The sequence below is a fragment of the Odontesthes bonariensis genome, chromosome 22, assembly GCF_027942865.1.
Source record: "Odontesthes bonariensis isolate fOdoBon6 chromosome 22, fOdoBon6.hap1, whole genome shotgun sequence".
NCBI classification, from domain to species: Eukaryota; Metazoa; Chordata; class Actinopteri; order Atheriniformes; family Atherinopsidae; genus Odontesthes; species Odontesthes bonariensis.
The window spans coordinates 19,566,129-19,593,296 of record NC_134527.1 but is presented as its reverse complement, the minus strand read 5'-3'; the positions used below and the strand labels follow the sequence as shown (position 1 = coordinate 19,593,296).

At 39.0% G+C, this 27,168-nt stretch overlaps 2 protein-coding genes across 2 annotated transcripts in view; both read right to left on the bottom strand.

The window, feature by feature from the left end:
- Positions 1 to 1,072: 1,072 nt before the first annotated feature.
- The window catches only part of ntng2b (netrin g2b), an 80,581-nt gene continuing 54,485 nt past the window's right edge, over positions 1,073 to 27,168 (bottom strand). The window contains 3 exon segments of the mRNA XM_075456121.1: positions 1,073 to 2,322; positions 3,407 to 3,541; positions 7,954 to 8,121. Coding sequence (XP_075312236.1) covers positions 2,099 to 2,322; positions 3,407 to 3,541; positions 7,954 to 8,121 — 527 coding nt within the window. The 3' untranslated portion in view covers positions 1,073 to 2,098.
- LOC142373060 (uncharacterized) lies at positions 12,765 to 22,158 on the bottom strand. The gene is made up of 11 exons (XM_075456122.1): positions 22,073 to 22,158; positions 19,527 to 19,628; positions 19,281 to 19,388; positions 17,875 to 17,982; positions 17,628 to 17,735; positions 17,381 to 17,488; positions 17,137 to 17,241; positions 16,890 to 16,997; positions 16,643 to 16,750; positions 12,978 to 13,085; positions 12,765 to 12,842 (listed from the first exon to the last, which is right to left on the bottom strand). The coding sequence occupies exons 1-11, from the start codon at positions 22,142 to 22,144 to the stop codon at positions 12,810 to 12,812; spliced, it is 1,068 nt and encodes a 355-aa protein (XP_075312237.1). The 5' UTR covers positions 22,145 to 22,158; the 3' UTR covers positions 12,765 to 12,809.

The following is a 27,168-nucleotide window of genomic DNA, read 5'->3' as shown; positions in this document are numbered from 1 at the left end:
GACGAGGACACGTTTGGAACAGCCTTGCCAAAGGATGATGGGTGACGAGTGGAAGGTTAGTCTGGTTTTAGGGTTCAATTTCTCAAGGACGTTGTGAATCACCAACAAAGTGTCACTGCAAGAAAACTTAATCTATTGATTTTTGTCCACAGACATGACTTTCTCTGCTTTTTGAAAATAGAAATGACTACATGGTGGATTGCACCATTTCATGAAATGGTCACAAAACTACTGCATCACATTTAAGAGATGGTAGAGCTACACGACTCTTGAACTGAACAACAGAGCTCTTCTCCAATCCCCGATGTATGTAACTTTACTTGGAAATTTCATTTTCAGGATTTTAATGTTTTTAGTTGCTGTTTCATGACTGTTTTATACCTTGCAAACTACTTGTTTAAGGTTAGGAATCAAAATAAAATGATTAAAGGTAGAAAAACATCATGTTTTGTGTTGGGAAGGACAGTAATAACATATTAAAATGACCTTTTTCTGCTTTGTCCCATCCTCTCGGCCAGACTAAGGAAACATGTTAGATACACAAACCAGATGTCCTACTGACATAAATCACTATAAAAGTCATACTGGGGAGCATGAAAGATATGCAGAATTCACATTTATCAGCATGAATTGGAGATTTTATTGTTTTGTGACCATTTCAAGTTTGGCAACGTGACTGAGCTGGAATCACTGTACTTCTCAGTTGCTGATATTGTGGGAAGTATTTTAACTTACCCCATTATTTGTGCTGCATCTCGACACATAGAAGCTCTTTTCATCTTTAGTCGGTGAAAAATGACTCGTATCCTTTTGACATCAAAGCAGCTCAGTGCGACGGTTGGAATTTTTTTACAGAATAATCAGTTTTGTAACGACGAGCAATACCGTGTTCAAATTGAATGAAATGGAGTTGGAACAGAACTTTTTTGTTTTTCCTTTTTGAAAAGAAGAGGATTAACAGCGTGCCACTGGAGACTTGATTGAATGGGAAAAAAAAAAACAACAACAAGCAAGATGGCAAATAACAGTCATATTTACTTTAAATTTTACACTCAGTGTAATAAAATGAGCATATGGAATAGTTGTAAATGTAATTTCTTTATAATTTATTGTAACTTCAAACAAAAATAATTTCTACAAAAAATATTCAAATAATGTCATATAATATTGATACGTGTTTCATATCTTTTCTTTCTCCTTTAGACTTCTGATTAGTTGAAACCTGTTAAACTCTGATTCCTGAATACTGTGAAGAGTAAATCTCGTTAAATGTGGCAACAATCACTCATTCCTATAACAATCATAATAGTGACTTTTTTTAGAATTCATAACTCCCAGGATATTATATAATATGTATAATCTCAGCACTGCTAGTGGGCACATTTAGATACAATGACGAAAGGTATGACTAAAAAAAATAAAATAAAATAAAATAAATGCAGCAGAAATAAAACAAATGCCAAAATCAAGTCTCATCTTTTAAGAAATGAAACCTGGTTAACATACTATGTAGGCCTCAGCAGTAGAATCAAAGAAGCACCTCCCGACCCGTCTGTCAAGTCGACATGTCTCTCCCTGACACAGTCTGACCACACATACGTTGGTCGTCAGTCTAATGGAGGTGAGATCCTTCACTCAACAAAGAAGAAAATTAAAAGAAAAGGTCCTTGTGGTTACAACAGCCATTCCCTTTGAAGTGAAACAGTGGTGATTTAAGTGTTCTCTTTATACTTTTTGGTTTGATGCACATTGCTCCAGCTGAGGAATAAAGGGAACAGTGGTTGGTTGATTATTTTCCCCTTTGACTGCATCTCTTTGAAGTCGCGCCTTTTTTTTTTTTTTTTTTCTTTTTCTTTTTGTCCTTCTCACACCTGAGCACACACTCTGTGTCTAAACAGTCCGGTGTGTGTATGTGTGTTTGCAAGGAGAATGGGATTGGGTAGTGGTCCGTGAGTGTGTGTGCGCCTATAAGAGTGCTGTCATTTGCATTTGTTGGGGTCCATGACTTGTTAGGCCCTCCTCACTCTGGGTAAACCTTCCCCTCACGTAAACACTCATATACACACACTCATTGGTCTTTAGGGGGGCTTTTCGTGGCTCAGTGGGGTGATAACGTGGCCAGCAAGTAGGTTAACAGAGTGCAGAGCAGCAGGGTCGCTGTGGAGAGGTGCAGTGAAGTGGCACCATTGCAGTCCTTGCCTGCCTCACAGCGGGAGTGTTGGCACAGTATTCCCTTAAACTCTGGAGGACAGATGCACTTTTGGTTCTGGTAGCACGTTCCTCCATTCTGGCACAGGAGCATCTCCTCATCGCAAATGTTAGCTGTGAGCAGAGGCAAGAGAGAAAAAGCAGCAGGGGGAGAAGTAGTCGACAAAATGGAGAGGGAACAATTTGCAAAGGTAAGTAGAATGGAAGTGAGGAGTTGGAAATCAAGCGCATGTAGCAAAGTGACAGGTGATGAAAGGATAGTGGAGAAGTAAAGAGCACATAAGCAAAATAAATGTGTATGACAAATTCATAGGAAAAAAACATGATAAGAAACAGATACAGCAAGAGCAGAAAAATTCAGGGCAGAAAGAACAATGCATTAAAGATTGGAGAATTTATCTAGCCTCTTGCTTTCCTCCTGTCTTTTCCTCTGGGATAAGAGCAGGTAACACCTGCCTTTTTTGTTTCTGCAGCCCTTTTCTCTGTCTGTTTTTCTTGAGCCTGCAGTTTCTCAGGGTCAAATCAAAATTGTTGCATCAAACCCAGCAGGAAAAAAACTAACTAATAAAAATAAACCGCACATGTGAATATTAAGCAATGATTGGAAGAACAAGCTGCGTCATTAAAACGCTATAAAAGAGTATTAGAAACGGCACGGAGGTAGTTGTGCTGGATGAGATACTTGACCTAAAAATGTCCTGAGAGAAAACAGGATCAGCCTTCCATAGAGATAAATAATTACATGTACCGACATTTTTCTCATTACACAAGAAACAATTGCCTGTGTTGCAGTGTTTTGTCTTACCTAAAACCAACAGCACAGCTATTTATTACACTGTGTCCTTTATGATAATGAATGAACCCACAGTCAAAATACATCCGTGTCTGTTTTTTTTAGCGTGTGTGTTTGAGTGTATGGCGGGTCTATTTGCGATTGACGCCCCTAACTAGATGGTAGATGGCAGAGGAAGGAGTTTCTCGGTAATGGGGTTAAGGTGTGACAGGGTCATCAATTAAAAGAGTAGCTGATGCTGCTAATGAGCTACATGATCTATTCCCCTGTGAGTAAAGAAAACATTGGGAGCGGCACAAGTTAAGTGGACGGTGCACTTGAAAAGGTCTGGGAAAGGCTGCAACATATCTTCTGCGCTGACTCTTTAGACTTGAACCCAGTGAAAATCTCTGTCTTCATACTCACAATAACAGCCTTGTTTCCAGTAGTATCCCGGCTGGCAGTCATCACATTTGGACCCTGTGGCTCCATCTTTACACTGGCAGAAGCCTGTACCATTACACCGGTCATGAAAAGAGCCCATCTGGTTGCAGTTACACTCTGAAAAAAGATAATTATTTACAAATAAGACATCTGTAAATAAGAATTTGTTGTTTGCTGGATACTTTGGGGAAAAAAAAAAAAAAAAAAAATAGAAATAACTGGCTCTTTTAAATTGGGATTTGACTTGACTTTAGTTTTAAAAAAAAAAAAGCACATCTCTCTTCAGACCTCAGGGGTTTATTAATCAGCATAAGGTTTGGGCGATTGCACTAGTCATTTATTGACATCTGGCTGAGTCGATTACATGTTTCGTTTTTTGGACGGCGTACTGAAGTTGTAACAGAATAAGTCAAGAAAGACAGAGCTGCCTGGTCTGCCAAGCATTTGGTATCAGTTGTGTAAATACATCCCCCACTTATTAATTCATGCTGGCTGGATGTGGAAGTGTACTTCACCACACACTCTTTGATTCTATTGCAGAAAGACTGCTTCATTAAGTTATTTCAGCTTGCAGCTTTAAAACTAAAATGATCAAAACGGTTGATTCCAAATGTTTAATTTTTCTCTCTGATTGCACTCACTGAAAATTGAATATGGGGACTGGGGTCTTCCGTGAATATATTATTGATAAATAATTCTAGATATTGCCCAAAGCTAAATCAGCAGCTCCACATATACAGGGATTTACATGTGAATTAGACTTCACTCAAAGTAAAGACTTGTCCCAGGATACTATAGAAATGAATACCTAAAATGTAGGGCCTTTCTCAGCCCTTTTCTCAGATATCACCTTGAAAATTGTCCTTCAATGTCAGAAAGTACTGTGATATTTGACCTCTGAGAGGTAGGTGCATGGGACATTGTGGTGTTTTTAAGCATTTGAGGATATTTTTATGTTCCATAATTCAACAGTATGTTAATATATTCTGACGCAAAGACTTTCAACAGACTAATTCTTTGAATTAAAAAATTTTAATTTAGATGGGATACTAAATCACTGCACACAAACGTTCTCTCAGAAACATCCCATAGCTTTCACTTCTTATAAATCATAATCATTTCTTGATATGGTCAAATGCAAATATTTACTCACATTGTTCACCACCTGATTACAAGGTCAAGTCTTATTCACATGTTATTTTTGGACAAACATTTTTATTTTAACTTGTATTTATCACTTCAAATTCATATCACTCAGATCAGTGATAGTTTCCCATCAGAGCTACATATTTGTCAATTAATACTGAACCTATATTTCTCTCATGACTTGTTGTAAGATAATGGTTTGTCTTTTGTATAAAACAAAGATCAGATTAATTAATTTATCATCAAACGTGTTATAAAACATTAATAAAAAAAATAACAATGCTGAGACCCAGATTAAAACCACACCAATGCAGTTGGTATTCCTGTTTGTGGGTCATGCACATTAATATTGGGATTGAATGTGACCCACTGAGCAAATGTGTGTTGAGAATGAGAACCTATGTAAAATGTGTTTCCTGCTCCAGAAATGTTTGTGTGAACCTATTTCTGTTGCCACACTTTTAATGTGCCAGTGTGCTGGCAGATGAGCTAATGGGGCCTTATTTGTGCTGACTCCAAGACCTGGCCCTGCGTGTATCCTGACCACAGCGAGTTTACCCTCCAACCCCCTGCAGTCCGCCCACAGATGGATCCAAATCAACACCAGATTTTAGCTCCACAGCTATGCAAACCGTGACCTCTCATCAGCACATAATGCTAATAAAGAGTAAATAACAGTCACAGTATATCAGGACTTAAAGGGGAACTCCGGGGCATTTGAAGCGCGTTTCCATTGCTAGAGGTTGTCAAATACTGATAGTAGGACACAGACAGGTGCAAATCTGCGCTCCCTGTGTGGAGATCGCGGTGTTCGCGCAGCCTGTCATGCGAGGCTAATGTGGTGGCTAGGGGCAAGCGCTAACCCTTCCACGTAAAACAACAACTTGCACACTGCAGAAACGTCACACCACTTTATAAACCATCCGACAATAAAGTCACAAGCCTTACCATCAAAACCATATGCATGGTTCTCACATTACTGGCATGGGGACGTTACAAAACAACTTTATAAACAGCATGTAACTCACCGGTTAGTTGTACGCTCGCGCATGTGAAAGCCCAAAAGAGTCGATGGACGATAATCACATATACAAAACAATTATCTTCTCTAGAAAAACTGCGTTCAAGTATTTAAAACATTACAACAATACATGCCCAGTAATATTGTTGTAATGTTTTAAATACTTGAACGCAGTTTTTCTAGAGAAGATAATTGCTTTGTATATGGGATTATCGTCCATTGACTCTTTTGGGCTTTCACATGCGCGAGCATACCAACAACCGGTAAGTGACATGCTGTTTATAAAGTTGTTTTGTAACGTCCCCATGCCAGTAATGTGAGAACCATGCATATGGTTTTGATGGTAAGGCTTGTGACTTTATTGTCGGATGGTTTATAAAGTGGTGTGACGTTTCTGCAGTGTGCAAGTTGTTGTTTTACGTGGAAGGGTTAGCGCTTGCCCCTAGCCACCACATTAGCCTCGCATGACAGGCTGAGCGAACAGCGCGATCTCCACACAGGGAGCGCAGATTTGCACCTGTCTGTGTCCTACTATCAGTATTTGACAACCTCTAGCAATGGAAATGCGCTTCAAATGCCCCGGAGTTCCCCTTTAAGAGTGGTTATTTTCCCTGAAGACAAAGTATAACATTTAACTTTTTCATTCTTTTGGTTTGTTGCCTCAACACAATTGAAATTATGTGATTTATAAAGGGTTGACTTTCAGCTTTAAGGATGCCTGAAGGTAGCCTGGGCGAAAGCCGACTGTTGACTCCGTCAAACAGTCTGGAAAAACCCAAGAGGAATCCGTTTTCATGGAGGGTGGGACCTTACTCAGCAACTTAAATTCATTGGAGTTCCCTTAACCAATCAGTAATGTTTAGAAAGGACGTAGGTTATGCGCCGAGGTTCATGCTTACTCTCGCGAGGCTCTAGCTCGCGAATCACGCTTCCCGCATCCGCTTTCATTATACCGGTACCATTTGAGAAATCAAACTTTTCCCAAAGCCAGTTGGAAGGAGAGCTCCGACATCCTTGCCACTAACAAAATTGACGAGGCATTCCTCTTGCTCTTGTTTTAATTGTGTAATGCTCTCCAGAGTTGAGACAACTTCATGGATAGCTTCTGGCGTTCTTCCGTCGCCATGTTTATTTCCGCTGCGGTTGAACTACAATTATATGGACTACAATGGACTCCGCGCGTGAGTTCTGCGTCACCACTCGCAACTGTTTGCTGATTGGCAAAACCCTGAGCGAACCGAGGTAGGGGGATTTGGCCAGACTATGTGCGGAGCCAAAATCTTTGGGCGGAAGTACGTAGGATGGCGTCGCCAGGCTAGCCTGAAGGTGCTTGCATCAGTGAACAGTGTATGACTTCTTTAATCTATATTGTCCTAGGTATGCCTTGATGGTAGTAAGGTAATAGCCTTAAAAACACAGTTTTTATCTCCAGACAGAGGAAACTTCTATGGCCATGTCAGTTATCTGAAACAATTGTTGATCAGACTGAAAGAAGAAGTCTAAAACTGAGACGGCATTGTAGAGTACCATTTCATTCTTGCCTAAAGTCTCCATGAAATAGGAATTCAATGTTTAAGTGTTTCTACTTGTCACACATTATGTCACTTATATACATGGACACAAGTCTGTGTGGTTATATTTCATGGCATCTTATAGTATGTATATTAACACAAGAAAATGCAGAAACTCATCCTGTGCTCCTGGGCGGGTACAAATATTTTGCAAAATGACGTTCTGTCCCTCCCCCATGACAACAAATGAATGTACTGACACAGAGGACTGCATCACAGCTCAAACACGTATAGCCTCACTCCAAGGCATGGAGTGTAACCACTAACTTAAGACGATTGTACTTTACTTTACTTTGTACAGTACTTGTTTACTTTAGACAGCTTGTACTGTTTACTACACTATAGCATTATCTTTTATATATATATTACACTACATGGCAGCAAATTGATTATCGAAATACAACAGGTGCCTTTTACTTGAAGTAAATTTAGTTGATAATACTTGTATGATTTTGAATACGTATTGAATATTTTTAATTATGTTGCATTGCTATTTTCACTTTATTAAAAAAATCTGAATACTTTGTCCATTGCTGTCAACTCCTGAAATGTCATCATGCTTGTCCTCTTCATCCCTTTCTGATACGTTTGATAAAGTCCACATGCCAATACTATGTTTGTGGCGAGAATGGTAGATTGTACCTGCTAAGATCTGTAGCTGAACAGTTGGAATACACCAGGATGATGCAGCCCCCTTAGCTTCCTGTTTTTGACCACGCACGCACCCTGCTACTATACTGATACATAGACCTCTTCCCCAACATGCTCTCACAGTCTCCCAACAGACTGACCGATGCAGACGCTCTCGTCATCCAGTTCAGCAGAGGCGTTGCGGAAGTATCCCAGTCTGCAGTGCTGGCAGTTCTGGCCTCTGGTGTTGTGCTTGCAGCTGACGCATGTGACGATGTTCAGGTAGTCGATGTAGCTGCAGCGGTTGGAGTGGCCGTAGCACTCGCAGTCTGCAAGAATAGAAATATATCAGTTTAGTTCTTAGAAGAGGATAAAAATGTTGTTGCTTCATATGATGAGAAACGGGGCAGGAGAGTACTGAAGTGGATTATTGGATTAGAGTAGGATATGATAAATGATTTGTATTGATTTAAGTCTGAAAGTTTTAGTTTCAGATGTCTGTTTAAAGAATGAACGACTCAGTTTGTGTTTTATGAGGCGCCTCTATTACTCTTTATTGGTTCAATAAAGACAAACCACTCCCTCCCCATTACTACACTCAGGTTTGCTGAGTCTGCTCTACTGTGCAGCACTGATTACTGATGGGAATTCCACTATCCTGTGGGTGCACTTGTATGTGTGGACACATGCAGGTGTGAGTACAGCAACGTTCAGTGTGTCTGGGAGTTTAATTATAGAACCAGATGAGTCGATTATAAAATACAGAATCATAACCAAGGGAGTTTGAGGTGAGTGATATGATGTATTTTTCGAAACTACACATGACATTATGAAATCAGTCTGACCCTGGTTAACCTGCTAGAACAGTGTCTCTTCTCCAGAACAGAGCATTAAATGTATCTGGATAATTTATTCTAAACCAGCCAAAATAATAGATTAATTTGAGATATGGCATTGTTTTAAAGGCTGTTATTTTGTTGTTGTCCACCTGTTCAAAATGTGCTACAAATAGAAAGAAAATAAAATTGTGATATTATGATTGTTTTCACAGTCAATATTTAAGCCTGGCCATGTTTTTTTTTTATTTATTTTTTATAATAATTTTTTTTATCTCTAAACCTATTTGTTTTATTTTCCTGCCTGACCAGCTGTGAAGGGCAGCAAAGTAGAGAAGCGTAAAGTTGTTGCCTGACGGTCTTCGTAATGCTACCGCCTATCATCAACCTCCTTGTGAGAATTTAGAAACATTGAATTGTTTTGCAGTTTCACATCATGCAAAATGAAGCGTGTTAGAACTTTTAAAGGAAAGTGGAGGCATGTAACATTTTTGGAGCCCTGGTAATGTAGTTTTTTTTTTTTTTTTTTTTTTTTTTCAAAATCATATGCGACAGTTTAATGGAATTCAATGTTGCATGTTGTGCTTGGTTTAGCTTATGATGAGCTGAGTGGTTAAGTTATTTTAGGCTGAGACAAAAATATCTCTTTATCTGAGACCGTCAAAGACAGTGGAGGGTGGGTATCCCTCAAACAGTTGATGTGGTCCCACATTTTGCATCATTATTGAAATTTATCAAACGTCATCAAAAGTACAAAACAATACTGTCAATATTTTTTTGTTCAGTCCCATTCTCTGTGATTCTTACACTTGTTTTCTTTTTATTTCCTCAGTTTCTCTTTTTACAAAGAGCTTCACAGTCGGAGCTGTTGATTAAATTTTCTCTTTGTAATTCCTCATTTATCGTGAGAAGCTATGATTACAGGCTTTGCTTGGTACATGCTTGGTAAACTGAGACTTGTTCCAAATTCCACAACATGAAAAACCAAAATCAAGAGTTATTGTAGAATGGTAACGCCGCTGTATAAATTTTCCACAAAGGGAGAAATGAAATCCTGATATTAGCTATTGCAAGATACTGTGCAGAGGGGTGCATCGAGAGGTGGAAGAACATTTCTCCTGTCTCTCCACGATTATCTTGGCTGAGGCTGGTTCCTAATTAAGATTTTATTAAGCTTTAGAAGTAGGCTGCAGCAGAGCGCTGCAAGGCATCACTGTCCTCTAAAGAGGCGTTTACCAGGCATGTTTATGCAAATACACATTTAAATGCACATTAAAAAGTCGGAGTTTAGCTGTTTAATCAGCCATCACATTATTATTTTATTATTGTTTGGTTGATGATGTGAGCTAAAATATTAATGAGCTGGTTTAAAGGAAGTCAGCCAGAGAAGCACCATAAAGTGCCTCTCTCAGCATTGAGGGAAGCATGCTAGCAGTGGGGGAGAACTGCCTAATTAAATATAAATGGCCAATTACTTCGTAGACTAGAGAGGCAATGGGACATTGTTCCACAAATTAACGTTACAAGTCAAGATGCTTCTTCATTGGTATTTATCAGATGTGAATAGTTAACATTAAAAGACTACTATTTTGGGAGACGGACACCTGCCTGGATGAAGACTGAGTTTGAATTAATAACTGAATAGTTTTCTGAAAAATATCCTTCCCACTCCATTAAACACAAATATCAGTTTAAGTAACTGTTGGAGTGTTAATATGAAGTGAAAGTGCAGACACTTACCTTGATGATGCATATAAAGCAAACATAACCATGAGTGCCACAGATGCAAAGGGAGGGAATGGGCAAAATAAAAAAAATAAACATAAAACATACAATGAGGGGAATTTTTCCACATTCTACTTGAGTGACACCATTCGAAGTTTATGAAAAGGGCAGGAATAATCCAGAGGATTTAAACTAACTCAAGTGTTCTGTCTGGTTCTTAAGACCACATGCTGTTCATTTTGGTCTCTTACCTTTGAAATCATTGTATATGATCCCAAACAACTGTTTGGCCTGGGGCTCTCCTGAGATCAAGAGTTTCAGAAGCCCTTGAGGGATGAAGGAATCTTTGTTTAAGTTGGATCTCTGTGTCATTCACTGTGCTATAGTCTCTTGCAGCACTTAACATTCACACAGCTGGAGCCAGTATATCCTAGAGGTCAGTTGGAGCAATAAAGGGCTCTAACGGATGAGGTTGTACGGATACTACACTAGACTCTCCCTAAGAGAAGGGACTAGCTTTCTTTTTTCGTAAAGCTGACAAACACTGTAACTACTGCAGTGTTTCTTAACTGGCTGGACAGGTTGAATTTAAAATCCATCCAAGATTTTCTCAGAGTCTGTATTCAAGGAGTCACAGTGAGTCTCGCCACACTACAGAAAATGCTCAGGACTGCTTTGGGAACCCCTAAGATGCACTGGAATAAGCCTGAACTTCCCCCAACCCATAGGACACTCCCAGGGGTCCAGTGTCCAGGCACTGACTGGTCGGCGCAGTTTGTTGGTATTTAGCTGTCAAGTGTAACTTCTGAAGATAGACTTAAGATCGAAAGAATTTGAATAATACTTAATACGAGTACTTACCATTTTTAAAGAGAAATTGCTTACCTAACTACTGAAAATGAACTGTGGGAGATATTTGGGAATGATTCTCTAAAATTCAAAAGATATATAAATGTTTTTTCTTTCTTTAAAATAAAGACATTTTGACAGGTAGACTGTCAGTTTGAGTCTTTACAAAATTTGTGCAACCAGTTATGGATCACTGCAATTTTATCATACTCAAATTCTACCTCTCTTTTTTCCTTTTGTGTGCTCTTCTTCCTCTCTCCCAGAAGCATGTTTTGTGGTCTCATGACCGCCTCGTTCCCTCTCAGGCTTTTCAATGACATGGTACCCTACAAAGGAGCAACAACTCAAAAATCAATTTATATTGATGCCGCACAGTTTACCTTGGACTGTTTTTACCAAACTCGATGGCAAAAGGACCACTGACAAGTCAACAACATCCACAGATCTGTGATAATCTAGATCTTTCTGTAAAATAAACCACAAAACAAATGCTCTATCATTTTTCAATCAGGCAACGCTTGAGTATTTAGAATTGGAAGAAAATACCAGTGTTCATATGTTTAACCCAGTAACAGTTTATTTCCAGAGCATCTGCACTGTCAAATTTATTTTTCCAGTCTCGTCAACCCATTTTCCCCACTTAATCTTTTATATTGTCTTTGTCTTTCAGCATCTCTAAATGTCTTGGGTAAAGATAAAAAAATATATCGAACCACTGTTGATACCAGATTATGATTTAACTTGATGGCTCATGTTGACTAAAAGGTGATCATGTGGTTTTAGAGATAAATTTGATACATTTTCCCCTTTCACTACAAGCTGCCAAGCTTAACTCGCAGTCAAAGTTTATCTACTGTGCTTTTACGGCATCACAAGTAATGTACTGTTTATAGCTACTGTAAATCTACTAGAACATTGAAAGGACTGCATAAAAACAAAATACCTCTTTTTTCAGCTGTTCTGTGTCTATGGCCGTGCTCCTCCCCATGCCCAGATGAGATTGTTGTTTGGTGGCCATGAGTTTCATGTGTGTGTCCCTCAAAATGATGGGAGACTAAAATGCCACAATCATCAGTAACACAACAACCAAAAATGTATGTATTTCATAAGAAGATTGCCACCAGAATGTAAAACGGCTACCTTTCCTGTCAGTGTTCCCACTCTTCTCTCCATGCTCAGAAGAGGCTGTGGATTTGTGGCCATGACTTCCATGTATGTGTTCTTCAGACTTATGGAGGACTAGAACACCACAAACAAAAACAACACTAATACTCAGAGCTGCTCATGAGGAAAGTTTGCCAATCTATATAAATGACACTGCCACCATTTGGTACCTTTTCTTTCTGTGTGGCTGTCTTCCCCGTGCTCAGGTGAGGTTGGGGATTTGTAACCATGACTCCCATGTGAGTGGTCTTCAGATTTGTCAAGGACCGATGCATCACAAGCAAAAAATAGCAGCTTATTACTTGGAGTTGTTGGGTTTAACTCAGAAGGAAAGTTTATGCACTGTATAATTCAGAATGTGAATTAACACTGACACTATTGGGTACCTTGGGTATGCCCTTTTTCCCCATGCTTAGCAGATGTTGTTATTTTGTGGCCATGAGTCACGTGGGCAGGTCCGTGAGAATTTTGAGGGTCTGAAATAACCAATGCCATTAAAATGACCTAAATAGCAGCCATTTGTGCCTTTTTATTTTTCAGGAGCTATATACAATACATTTCCATCACTATAGATGCAAAAAGATGGCTGATATTACATCTAAAAGATATACCTGTCCTTTCAACTTTGCTGTGTGTATGCTCCTCTTGTCCGTGTCCATGTGAGGCTGTTGTTTCGTGGCCATGAGTCTCATGTACATGTCCATGAGACTGGTGAGGGTCTGAAATAACCACTGTAATTAATATGAACTATTCAGAGGTTCATACAACCCAAATTTCCCAAAATGTAGGACACTATATAAAATGTAAGTTAAAAATGGAATTCAATGATTTCCAAATCTCATAAACCAGTGTTGTATTCGCAACAGAATTTGGGAAACATTTCACATGTTGAAAGTAAGACATTTTACTATTTGATGAAAAATATTAGCTCATCTTGCATTTGATGGCAGCTACATGTCACAAAAGTTGGGACGGAAGCAACAAAAAGCTGGAAAAGTGAGACTAAAAAGAAACAGCTGGAGAAACATGTTTCAACTAATTACGTTAATTGGCAAAAGGTCAGTAACTTAATTGGGTATAAAAAGAGCATCCTAGAGAGGTAGTCTCTCTGAAGCAAAGTGTAAAACTGCTCTGTGGTCAGAACAGTTATTGTTGGGAAATGGTGAACACTGCATCCCCTGAACTAAAGAGGAAATGTACATTGGGCCTCATGCAAGAACCGTTCGTACGCACAGATTTGTTCTTAAATCGTCCGTACGAGTGATTTAAGAGAATTTGCGCATTCACCAATCTTTTCGTATTTTACGTTTTCTTTCAGGTACGAACACGAGTGATCCAGAGCTGTCGTAGGAGTTTCGTAAAATAGTCCGCTGTTGTTCCAATCAAGTTTGCTTGACTAATGGATTGTATATTTAATTACTTTGAAGCAAACATAAATAAATACAGTGAACCCTCGTTTTTCGCGGGGGTTACGTTCCAAAAAGAACCCGTGATAGGCGAAATCCGTGAAGTAGAAATAACCTTTTTTTTTTTTATAATTATTATACAATGAAATACTGCATAATGCATTGAAACCAAAGAACAAAACCTTTTTACAGGCCCAAGCATTTGTTTAACAAATAAAAGTACTGTATAAACGTTTTTTTTTTTTACAAATAACTACTGTACTGTAAAATAATCATTTTAATTATCAATACGAACTGAAGACTTCAAATTGCGGAGATCAGCACCGCCTCACCGCGACCCGAGTCATTGGATTAGAACGGGAGAAAATGAAAAATGATTTTGAAAAAAAATACAAAGTATAGTGGGACAAATAGTGACTCACGTGTATTTCACTGCTCTTCTGACTGAGCCGCTGCATCCTGACTCCGCTCTGTAGCGTTTTTTTCTTCTAAAGCCCGCGGTGCAGGTGTGTTTTTTCGAGAGAAGAGCTTAGTTATCGGTAGTTGTTGTCGCTCTTTTTTCTTCTGGGCAAAAATATTTATATATACCGACATGCCACCATCGATTATGTTTGAGAACTGTAATGAATGTGTACGTGTACATATTAAAGCGCAACGTTATTGACACACAGGTAAAGTAGAAGCGGAGAGACTGTTTAGCCAATCAGAATGCAGAACACAATGCACGATGCAAATCCGTGAAGCAGCGAGACCGTGAAAGGTGAACCGCGTTATAGCGAGGATTCACTGTATATACATTATACCCCATAATGATGCTGAAATTATTCTGTTTGACTTAAATTGTGCACTAATCGAAGGTTAATCTGAATCTGTATAACAAGGTCAATGGGAAGCGTAACCAGTGGCTGATTTTCTACTTTCGGATGCCTTAGCGCGTCAGGCTCTTGGAAGAGACCGTGTGGAGACAAACGAATGGCTGACATCGCGATTTAGAATATGCAGCTTGCTGGAGCCACAACTCCAGAGAGAAACACGCCGATCAAACCCAATTCCATCCCCACACATCCAGGTCCTCACCACCCTTGGATTTTTGGCCACTGGAACCTTTCAGAGGGAGATTGGAGACAGATCGGGGGTGTACCAGTCCTCTGTGAGTCGTGCGCTACCCTTGGTCATCAAACCTCTCATCAGTTTATCACCCATGGTACATCAAATTCCCATACGCTGCTGTCCAACAAGTACAAATTAAGAGGGACTTTCATGCCTTGGCTGGACTGCCAATCATAATCGGAGCAATGCACACATATATGCATCAAAGCACCCGTGCTGTTGTGGAGCGCACTGAGCTGAAGGCCAGGTGGGTGTGTCTCGATACAGCGGGGGGTGGGGGGCAAACTTCTCTGTAGCCCAGAGAAGGCATGCCAGATTTGCACAATATTGCCATGAACGAGGGTCTCCACCTGAACCAGCCCAGGCAGACCAGAAGGTGTGGTGCCAGAAGACCCCCCTCATGGACCACATCAAAGAGCCATGATGAGGCAACAACTGCTTGCACGGCTTTAGTTGCAGTCATCGAGCGCCTGCCCAGGGCGAGACGTTTTTTTTAAAGCCATTTTCACATCAAACCATTTCTTTTTTATTTCGGTGACATTACGAACTACAGGTGACAAGGAATTAACAGCACTCGTAATTGCTTCCCATTTCTTCGCTTTAGCAGGTCCCACTGCTGACACTGCTAAAAATGACAGATTTTCCTTTTTGGATCTCTGAAAGCACAACTTCAATCTCAGAGCCCCTAAAGTTGTTCTTTTTGCTCCTTGATGCCGTTTTCATGACTCAACACTCAACACTTCCTGGCACAGGAGCGAGGAAGCACAGCCTAATATGGTATCATTTTGGGCGTGGAGTATGCAAATTTACTATCCTCGTGCACGTGCAATTATATACGCACACGATGGATTCATCATTTACGCAGGTCATTTACACACTTTTTCCGAAGATAAGAGCGTTTGTTGAATCTGACGTGGCGTGTTCGTACGAGACCTTCTTACGAAAAAAGTAAGAGAAATTTAGAATAAAAATACGAAAATGTTCTTGCATGAGGCCCATTGTTCAGTTCAAAAGCCTGCATCTCCGATGGTATGGGGGTGCATGTGTTAGTGTCTATGGAACTGGCAACATCTACATCTGGAAGGGCACCATTAATGCTGAAAGGTGGTTATATACAAGTCTTAGAGCAACATATATTCCCATCTAGATTATGTCTTTTTCAGGGAAGGCCATATTTCAGCAAAACAAAGTTATACTGCATCTATTACAACAGCATGGCTTCATCGTTGAGTCTGTGCTGGACTGTCCTGCCTGCAGTTTAGACATTGTATCAGTTGCAAACATCTGGGACACCATGAAATGCGAAATACAACAAAGATGACCAAGGACCGTTGAGTAGCTAGAATCCTATGTTAGACAAGAATGGGACAGCATTCCTCTCCAAAAGCTCTAGCAGCTGGTTTCTTTCGTTCCCTGATCTTTGCAAACTTTAAGAGATGATGTTGCAAAGTCGTAAACATTCCCCAGTTCAAACATTTTTGAGAAGTGTTGCAGCCATCATATTCAAGATAAACTAAGATTTTTCACAACATATTAAAATCTCTTAGTTTTTAACACATTAGTTTCCTATATTCTACTGTGAATAAAATATCAGTTTGAGATTAGCAAATAACTGCATTCTGCATTCATTTTTATCTACATTTTAAACAGCACCTATCTTTTTTTTAAATAGGGTTTGTATTTATAAAAGTTATGTACAGTATTTTTGTCATCACTATAGGTTACGAGAACATAGCTACCACTACACCAATACGATATACCTGTCTTTTCAGCTTTTCTGTTTGTATGGTTCTCCTGTCCGTGTCCATGTGAGGCTGTTGTTTTGTGGCCATGAATCTCATGTACATGTCCATGAGACTGGTGAGGATCTAAAATAACCACTGTAATTAATGGCAGGAAAGCACTTTTCATAAATATCTACTGTGTATATCTCTAATGTTATATACTTTATTTTTCCAACATTAGAGGCAACAAGAAGAAAACAATCACTACATCTAAAAGATATACCTGTCCTTTCAACTTTGCTATGTGTATGCTCCTCTTGTCCGTGTCCATGTGAGGCTGTTGTTTCGTGGCCATGAATCTCATGTACATGTCCATGAGACTGGTGAGGATCTAAAATAACCACTGTTATTAATGGCAGGAAAGCACTTTTCATAAATATCTACTGTGTATATCTCTAATGTTCTATACTTTATTTTTCCAACATTAGAGGCAACAAGAAGAAGGCAATCCCTACATCTAAAAGATATACCTGTCCTTTCAACTTTGCTGTGTGTTTGCTCCTCTTGTCCGTGTCCATGTGAGGCTGTTGTTTCGTGGCCATGAGTCTCATGATGTCCATGAGACTGGTGAGGATCTAAAATAACCACTGTAATTAATGGCAGGAAAGCACTTTTCAGAAATATCTACTGTGTATATCTCTAATGTTCTATACTTTATTTTTCCAACATTAGAGGCAACAAGAAGAAAGCAATCACTACATCTAAAAGATATACCTGTCCTTTCAACTTTGCTGTGTGTATGTTCCTCTTGTCCGTGTCCATGTGAGGCTGTTGTTTTGTGGCCATGAGTCTCATGTAAATGTCCATGAGACTGGTGAGGATCTAAAATAACCACTGTAATTAATGGCAGGAAAGCACTTTTCATAAATATTTACTGTGTATATCTCTAATGTTCTATACTTTATTTTTCCAACATTAGAGGCAACAAAAAGAAGGCAATCCCTACATCTAAAAGATATACCTGTCCTTTCAACTTTGCTGTGTGTATGTTCCTCTTGTCCGTGTCCATGTGAGGCTGTTGTTTTGTGGCCATGAGTCTCATGTAAATGTCCATGAGACTGGTGAGGATCTAAAATAACCACTGTAATTAATGGCAGGAAAGCACTTTTCATAAATATTTACTGTGTATATCTCTAATGTTCTATACTTTATTTTTCCAACATTAGAGGCAACAAGAAGAAAGCAATCCCTACATCTAAAAGATATACCTGTCCTTTCAACTTTGCTGTGTGTATGCTCCTCTTGTCCGTGTCCATGTGAGGCTGTTGTTTCGTGGCCATGAGTCTCATGTACATGTCCATGAGACTGGTGAGGGTCTAAAATAACCATTGTCATTAATATGACAAACATTGGTAAAAATATCTACTGAGTGCACTTAATATTCAGAGGTTCATCCAACCCAGATTTCCCAAAATTTAGGACGCTATATAAAATGTAAGTTGAAAAAAAGAATTCAATGATTTCCAATTCTCATAAACCAATGTTATATTCGCAACAGAACTTGGGGAAAAATTTCACATGTTGAAAGTAAGACAATTTACTATTTGATGAAAAATATCAGCTCATCTTGCATTTGATGGCAGCTACACGTAACAAAAGTTGGGAGGGAAGCAACAAAAGGCTGGAAAAGTGAGACTGAAAAGAAACCGCAGGAGAAACATGTTGCAACTAATTACGTTAGTTGGCAAAAGGGTCAGTAACTCAATTGGGTATAAAAAGAGCATCCTAGAGAGGTAGAGTCTTTCTGAAGCAAAGTGTAAAACTGTTCTGTGGTCAGACCAGTTATTGTTGGGAAATGGTGAACACTGCATCCTCTGAACTAAAGAGGAAAGGTACATTGTTCAGTTCAAAAGCCTGCATCTCCGATGGTATGGGGGTGCATGTGTTAGTGTCTATGGAACTGGCAACGTGTACATCTGGAAGGGCACCATTAATGCTAAAAGGTGGGTATATACAAGTCTTAGAGCAACATATACTCCCATCTAGATTATGTCTTTTTCAGGGTAAGGCCTGCATATTTCAGCAAAACAAAGTTAAACCTCTTACTGCATCTATTACAATGGCATGGCTTCATCGTTGAGTCTGTGCTGGACTGTCCTGCCTGCAGTTTAGACATTGTATCAGTTGCAAACATCTGGGACACCATGAAATGCGAAATGCAACAAAGATGACCCAGGACCGTTGAGTAGCTAGAATCCTATGTTAGACAAGAATGGGACAGCATTCCTCTCCAAAAGCTCTAGCAGCTGGTTTCTTTCGTTCCCTGATCTTTGCAAACTTTAAGAGATGATGTTGCAAAGTCGTAAACATTCCCCAGTTCAAACATTTTTGAGAAGTGTTCTAGCCATCATTTTCAAGATAAACTAAGATTTTTCACAACATATTAAAATCTCTTAGTTTTTAACACATGATTAGTTTCCTATATTCTACTGTGAATAAAATATCAGTTTGAGATTTGCAAATAACTGCATTCTGCATTCATTTTTATCTACATTTTACACAGCACCTATCGTTTTTTTTTAATAGGGTTTGTATTTTTAAAAGTTATGTACAGTATTTTTGTCATCACTATAGGTTACAAGAACATAGCTACCACTACACCAATACGATATACCTGTCTTTTCAGCTTTTCTGTTTGTATGGTTCTCCTGTCCATGCCCATTTGAGGCTGTTGTTTCGTGGCCATGAGTCTCATGTACATGTCCATGAGACTGGTGAGGATCTAAAATAACCACTGTAATTAATGGCAGGTAAGCATTTTTAAAAATATCTACTGTGTATATCTCTAATGTTATATACTTTATTTTTCCAACATTAGAGGCAACAAGAAGAAATCAATCACTACATCTAAAAGATATACCTGTCCTTTCATCTTTGCTGTGTGTAGGCTCTTGTCCGTGTCCATGTGAGGATGTTTTGTGGCCATGAGTCTCATGTACATGTCCATGAGACTGGTGAGGGTCTGAAATAACCATTGTCATTAATATTACAAACATTTGCAGAAATATCTGCTGAGTGCAATTAATATTCAGGGGTTCATAAAACCCAGATTTCCCAAAATTTAGGACACTATATCAAATGTAAGTTAAAAACGGATTTCAATGATTTCCAATTCTCATAAACAAATGTTTTATTTTCAACAGAACTTGGGGAAAATTTCACATGTTGAAAGTAAGACATTTTACTATTTGATGAAAAATATCAGCTCATCTTGCATTTGATGGCAGCTACATGTCACAAAAGTTGGGACGGAAGCAACAAAAGGCTAGAAAAGTGAGACTGAAAAGAAACAGCTGGAGAAACATGTGGGCGGCAACTGCCATTTCAACATCACACCATTCCGACATCCCTCCATTCCAACATGCAAACGTCCCACCATTGCGACAAGGCTTTCCATATAAGGAAATGTGCCTTACTCAACAGGTAACAGTCCCTTCTTTCTGTTCATGCATGTTTTAAGACGTGCACAGATGTGATACAGTCTTTAAAAAGTGTAATTAAAGCCTCTCTCCCTCTCTCTCTGCCTGTTATCCTTCAAAGCTTGTGATGTTTCAATGATATTAAATTGATACTGAATGATGATTTTAAGGGTCAAATCTACAATCAGACGGGAGGATCAGGTGGATGTGGGCTTATTTCGGATTTCAAAAATAAAAGATGATGGCACTCAGGATCCATCCATAAGGTCTTTGTTATTACTATTTCATTATGAATCTGGTGTGTGTGTGTAACAGCTGTCCAGTAGGTGCATCGGATACCATCAGATCCTGACAATGTCATGTGTCCGTGGTAATTTTCAAAACGCAGTTCAAAAGCAAATTAATGATATTCAAAAAGTTTATTACGGTACACAAAAAGGGGCGACGAACACAGACAAACACTGTTCACGAATTGATTTAAAACTAATAAACTTGTAAAAATAAATAATAATAATACGTTTTTGGGTAGCCTAATATGTAAATTTGGCTTTATTTCCAGCACCGGGACATCCAACACAGGTGAGCTGTCATTGATGTCTGTAATTGCAATTGTTAATGTTGCATATGATGCCAGCGTGCTAAAGACACATGGGCTCTGTGGAGAGCTCCACTCCAGCTGGCTGCTAAAACAGGTCACTAACACTGTATTTCTGCTTAATCTAACATGTTTTGCCCGATTTACATTAATACCTGTATTTTGATATTTGAAATTTCAGGAGATTTTGATAATCATTTATTACAGTGGGTTTGTGAAGTTGTGGAGTTCCTCTAAAAGAAAAAAAAAAAAAAGGCTTTAATAGGCTCTTAAAGGAATTGTTGGAAAGGCTGGATGTTTAAAAAAATAAAATAAAACATACCGCCATTTCAACCATGGGAGGAAAAAAAGTGTCGGAATAACGGGACGTTTGATAGAAAATTACGTGTCGCTATTCTGGCAATTTGAGGCCCATGTCGGAATGGTGGGATATCGGAATGGCGGCATGTAACCGAAATATGTTGCAACTAATTACATTATTTGGGTATAAAAAGAGCACCCTAGAGAGGTAGAGTCTCTCTAAAGCAAAGTGTAAAACTGTTCTGTGGTCAGACCAGTTATTGTTGGGAAATGGTGAACACTGCATCCTCTGAACTAAAGAGAAAGGTACATTGTTCAGTTCAAAAGCCTGCATCTCCGATGGTATGGGGGTGCATGTGTTAGTGTCTATGGAACTGGCAACGTGTACATCTGGAAGGGCACCATTAATGCTAAAAGGTGTGTATATACAAGTCTTAGAGCAACATATACTCCCATCTAGATTATGTCTTTTTCAGGGTAAGGCCTGCATATTTCAGCAAAACAAAGTTAAACCACATACTGCATCTATTACAACAGCATGGCTTCATCATTGAGTCTGTGTGGTGGACTGTCCTGCCTGCAGTTTAGACATTGTATCAGTTGCAAACATCTGGCACACCATGAAATGCGAAATACAACAAAGATGACCCAGGACCGTTGAGTAGCTAGAATCCTATGTTAGACAAGAATGGGACAGCATTCCTCTCCAAAAGCTCTAGCAGCTGGTTTCTTTCGTTCCCTGATCTTTGCAAACTTTAAGAGATGATGTTGCAAAGTCGTAAACATTCCCCAGTTCAAACATTTTTGAGAAGTGTTGCGGCCATCATATTCAAGATAAACTAAGATTTTTCACAACATTTTAAAATCTCTTAGTTTTTAACACATTAGTTTCCTATATTCTACTGTGAATAAAATATCAGTTTGAGATTAGCAAATAACTGCATACTGCATTCATTTTTAGTTACATTTTAGACAGCACCTATCTTTTTTTTTTTTTAAATAGGATTTGTATTTATAAAAATGTATGTACAGTATTTTTGTCATCACTGTAGGTTACAAGAACATAGCTACCACTACACCAATACGATATACCTGTCTTTTCAGCTTTTCTGTTTGTATGTTCCTCTTGTCCGTGTCCATGTGAGGCCGTTGTTTCGTGGCCATGAGTCTGATGTACATGTCCATGAGACTGGTGAGGATCTAAAATAACCATTGTCATTAATGGCAGGGAAGCATTTTTCATAAATATCTCCTGTGTATATCTTTAATGTTATATACTTTATTTTTCCAACATTGGAGGCAAAAAGAAGAAGGCAATCACTACATCTAAAAGATATACCTGTCCTTTCAACTTTGCTATGTGTATGCTCCTCTTGTCCGTGTCCATGTGAGGCTGTTGTTTCGTGGCCATGAGTCTCGTGGACATGTCCATGAGACTGGTGAGGATCTAAAATAATCACTGTAATTAATGGCAGGTAAGCATTCTGATAAATATCTACTGTGTGGGCCTATATCTCTGTGATGTTATATACTTTATTTTTCCAACATTAGAGGCAAAAAGAAGAAGGCAATCACTACATCTAAATGACATACCTGTCCTTTCAACTTTGCTGTGTGTATGCTTCTCTTGTCCGTGCCCATGTGAGGTCTTTGTTTCATGGCCATGAGTCTCATGCACATGTCCATGAGACTGGTGAGGGTCTGAAATAACTGCTGTAATTAAAATTACAGTTGAACTTTAACAGAAGTATCTTCAGTTCGAACATACTTTTAAGGGGCCCAATCTCTAAATGTATCTACTGCATGCAGGATTTGCATCCCTATAGGTCACAGGAAGATAGCCACCACTAAATTTAAATGATTTACCTGTCCTTTCACCCTTCCTCTGCGAATGCTCCTCATCTACATGCCCATGTGAGGTTTTTGTGTCGTGGCTGTCTCCCTCAGAGGTATGGGAGACTGAAGCAATGATTGTCATCAGTTTCGGAGGCCAATTTCCAGATGCACTTCACCATTTTAGTGTTCAGAACACCATTTTGTGTTGTAAGCTGTTAATATTGCCTCATTGGGAGAACTTATCACTACATATACACTATAACTGTAAAAGCACTGCAAGGAAACCTTATACAAGAGATACTTGTCCCATCAGAAACTAACAGCAAAGCACAAGAAACTATGATGTACATACTGATAAGATACCTTTCCTTTCCTCCACGTGCTGAAATGCTGTATGGATATATGCAGTATGAGTCTTATGAGCATGTTCCTCAGATGTGTGTTCACCTGAGAAATCCCAGTTGGCATAGAAAATACAAAAAAAATGTTTGGTTTAGTATGTTTTTGCAGTTTTAGTTTTTGACGTTGTTTAGCTAAATGCTGAAAACCGCTACAAAAGCATTGCCAGCACTGCATATAAGCTCGGTACCTTTTTTTACAGAATATATTTCTGTATGTTCCTTCTCCCCGTGTTGAGATGTTTTGTGGCTATGAGTTCCATGAATGTGTTCCTCAGGTTTCTGGTGTCCTGACAAATCACAAATGTCATTAACACAACCTGCAAAAATGTCACCAAAGGCCGCGTCTTTTTCTAGTTTTGTTTTCAGATGCTTCAGCTGGGTAACATTTTGATACATTATAAATATCCCTCAATTGACAAACATAACGTGCATGTCTTTGGACTGAAGGAGGAAACTGGAAAAAAAATCAACATAAAGCCACAGGGTAATGTGCAAACTCTACGTTATGCTTCTTGCTGGGAGGCAACAGTGGTAACCACCACACCACCATTTTGCTCCTGCATCAACCATATAAAATGGAAACCTGTTCTTTAATCTTTTCTCTCCATATGATCCTCCTCTCTTCACTCAGATGAGGTTTTGCGGCCATCTGAGATGGATTAACATCATCATCATTAACATATTCAATCAAAAAAAAAATGTTAATCTTAAATCAGCTGTTCCTCAACAAGCTAAACAATATATTATTATATCCATCCTCCTTTCTATATTTTCCTCCAGTTTTTGTGACAATACTAAAGAATATTAGATACTAATGATAAATACTGACGTTTTTAGGGCAATTTTTTTTATGTTTGTTGCTGTGAGTCATAGACACTTATCCAATGCATAGAAGCTCTGAGAACAATGCTGACTCTACATCTAAAAAACAAATCATACCTTTATTTTCAGTTGTTCTGTCTGAATGCTCCTCCTGCTCGTGCACAGTTGTTATTTTGTGTCCATGTATGTCATGTTCCTCACACTTGTGGGTGACTGATACACCACAGTTGTCATGAACATAACCAGAGGGAGAAGGCGAAACGAATAGAATTGTGTACAGTAAAGTTATTACGAGTTCAGAATTTTTCAGAATTTAGCTATGTTGGTTGCATTCAAATCAATTTGATGATTTACCTTCACATTTATTTCACTCGTAGTTAACTCATAACTTAATGACCCAATGGCAATAATTACTATATTCAACTTAGGATGAACTACCACCCCCAAATGTAAACGAGATATCTTTCCTCTCAGCCTTCTCCTGCCCGTGCTTAGATGAGCTTATAGTTCTGTGTCAGAGGTTAAGTGCAGATTGTCCACTCATTCATTCACTTACAATATAGTAGCATCTACTATGTAGAGGACACAATAGAGGAAAATTATGCTGTTTTTGGTTGAGACAATTTTGAAATGAACAATTCTTCACAATACAGAGAAAGGCCTTTATGATAAACGTCTTTGCAGACCTGTAATGTATTTTAATTACATTGTGTCCACCTACAAAGCATTTATGTATTCATAAAAAAAAAAAGGTTTTAGAGCATTGGTGGACCAACTGTTATTCACATAGGAAATATTTAAAAAGCAACCTGCATTGCCCCAAACATGTTTACTGTTTAGACTGAGCAACTTATGCTTCCTGTTCTTGTACACATTACTAATAACTTCTTAAACCCTACATCTGAGGGAGAAAAAGTTCTTCATGAACTTCATGGTAGGGAGGTCTGAGGAGTATTTGCCCTCTAGGCATTCTCAAAAGGTGACAAAATTAGAAACAAGTCGCCAAAGTTAGCGTCTTTATTTCAAGGTTGCACTAAAATCTTCAACTTCAGCAAGTCTATTAGCTTTGTGTTGACTGCCCTATACAGTCTAGTAAGTTTAATGAAAACTTTTTTTCCACAACATTTTCGAAAAAATACCTTTGCTGTCAGCGGTCCTTTCATTCTCCTCTTCCCTTTCCTCTCCATGCTTAGATGAGGTTGCTGTTTTGTGGCCATGAGCCTCGTGTACGTGTGCCTCAAAATTGTGGTGAGCTGAAATACCGCAAACAACGTTCATATACAAGCAAAAATCCACATGCGTTGTCACCACTTTTCTGAGAGGCATTGCTCTCCCACAAAATCTCAGAAGTTAAAATGAATTTGCTGCGTATTTGCTCCACTACAGCACACAGTACGTGGAAATCTAGAAGCTGCTCTTGCACCACTATATGCAAAACAATTGACCTTTTTGTTCTGCATGCTCCTCCTCTTGCCTTTTTTTTTTCTCTATGTGGCACAGGCAATGTTTTTTGTGGAAAACTCTCACTACAGTTTTAGTTGTCAGAAGCAAAGCCAGCAAGAGAGTAGACACTGAGAGGCAGCTCTGCCACATTTCTGTCAGGGGTTCAGTTTCTGCTGTTAGTTGTCAAGACTACAGGTCATCTATGGAGGTGTGACTACAATGGGTTTTAAAGCAAATACCTGTTTCTTCCGCTTTTATATTGTTTTCCTCCTTGTGTTCAGACAAAGTTGATCGGTGGCCATGAGTCCCATGCCCCTCTAACACGTGGGAAGCTGTCATACAACAGTTGTCATTTACATAACCACCAAAAAATACAATGCGTAACATTTTAGATGCTGTTACAACCACTAAAAAAAAAAGCCATTAACAATGCTAATCTAGGGAAAGGTATCTGCTGTTTTCGATTGTCAGTGGTTCCTTAAGTCAGTAAAGAATTAGCAACTTCATACCATGTTTCCAGATATCATGTTTGGAGAAGCCAGACCCGATTTATGCTTTGTACCACACTGAGATGGTCTAACACCAAGATATATGGTATTTAGATATTTATGTGTTAAAATATTTCAGCCAGGCACCAGAAAACCTGGGAGAACTTTAAAGAAAAAGTTGTTTTGCACATGCATCTGGGTATAAAAGTGACTTGCTTCCTTGTTCGTTGTGTTATATCTTTGGCAGGTAAAGCTATGCGACCCTGGGCACAGTATTAAAGAATGCTCTCCACTTAAGATGATTGTTTTTAGTCTCGTTGATTCCGGCCTCCTTCGTTACTTTGCCTCGTGATACTGAATACATTAGAACATCTGCCCTGAGAAACACTCCCAGCAGTTACTTTTCCCCATGCTCTGGTGTTTTGTGGCCATGAGTCTCATGTGAGTGACCCCTGAACATGTGGGAAACTGTCATACCAGAGCGGCCATTAACAAGGAGCAAAAGCATCTAATAAAGTAAATGTTTGCTCTCTTGGCAAATTATATTTCACACATTTCACACATTTCAATGTCAATTCCTATTTTGCCATTCCGAGCAGTCATTCTCTACCACTTTTACCTAAGCTTGCTGATGTTCAAGCTGCCGTGTAACTGAAGACAGACAGTTTTGCTGTTTTCAGTTTAGCATTTGAACATTTACTTTACACAAAGTTAATTTTTAGACTAAAGTGCTTCCACTGCATACAAAATAGGTTTCCTTTCCTTTCAGCTTTTCCTTTTGTATGCGCCCCTTTACCATACTCAGACGAGGTTGTTAATCTGTGGCCGTGAGCCTCGTGCGTGTTCCTCAGCCTTGTGGAAGACTGACACACCACCGTTTTCAGCAACTTCACAAGGTATCAAGATACATCCGACAGCTTTTTTGCTGGGAGTTGGCAGATGATGAATTTTTTCACTATATATTAGCACCACTACAGGTTAACTACAGATGGCTACATAAAAATACCTGTCTTCTCAAGGGCTCTTTCCTGATGCCCCTCCTCCACACTGTTCTCCCCGTGCTTGGATGAGGTTGTTGATTTCTGTTCATGAGGCTCATTTGTGTGTCCAACAGATGTGTGGTGATCTGACACAATACAATAATTATTAACACACCAGTTTGAAAAAAGTCACATGTTTTGCTCCCTCCGATTTTCTG

What these genes read in the sequence shown, in the direction of transcription:
- LOC142373060 (XM_075456122.1), bottom strand. Translation starts at nt 22,144, where the DNA reads ATGGCCACGAAACAACGGCCTCACATGGACACGGACAAGAGGAACATA. An exon ending in CAGCAAAGTTGAAAGGACAG is followed by an intron (nt 16,998 to 17,136) that starts GTATATCTTTTA and finishes TGGTTATTTTAG; the next exon opens with ATCCTCACCAGTCTCATGGA. An exon ending in CAGAAAAGCTGAAAAGACAG is followed by an intron (nt 13,086 to 16,642) that starts GTATATCGTATT and finishes TGGTTATTTCAG; the next exon opens with ACCCTCACCAGTCTCATGGA.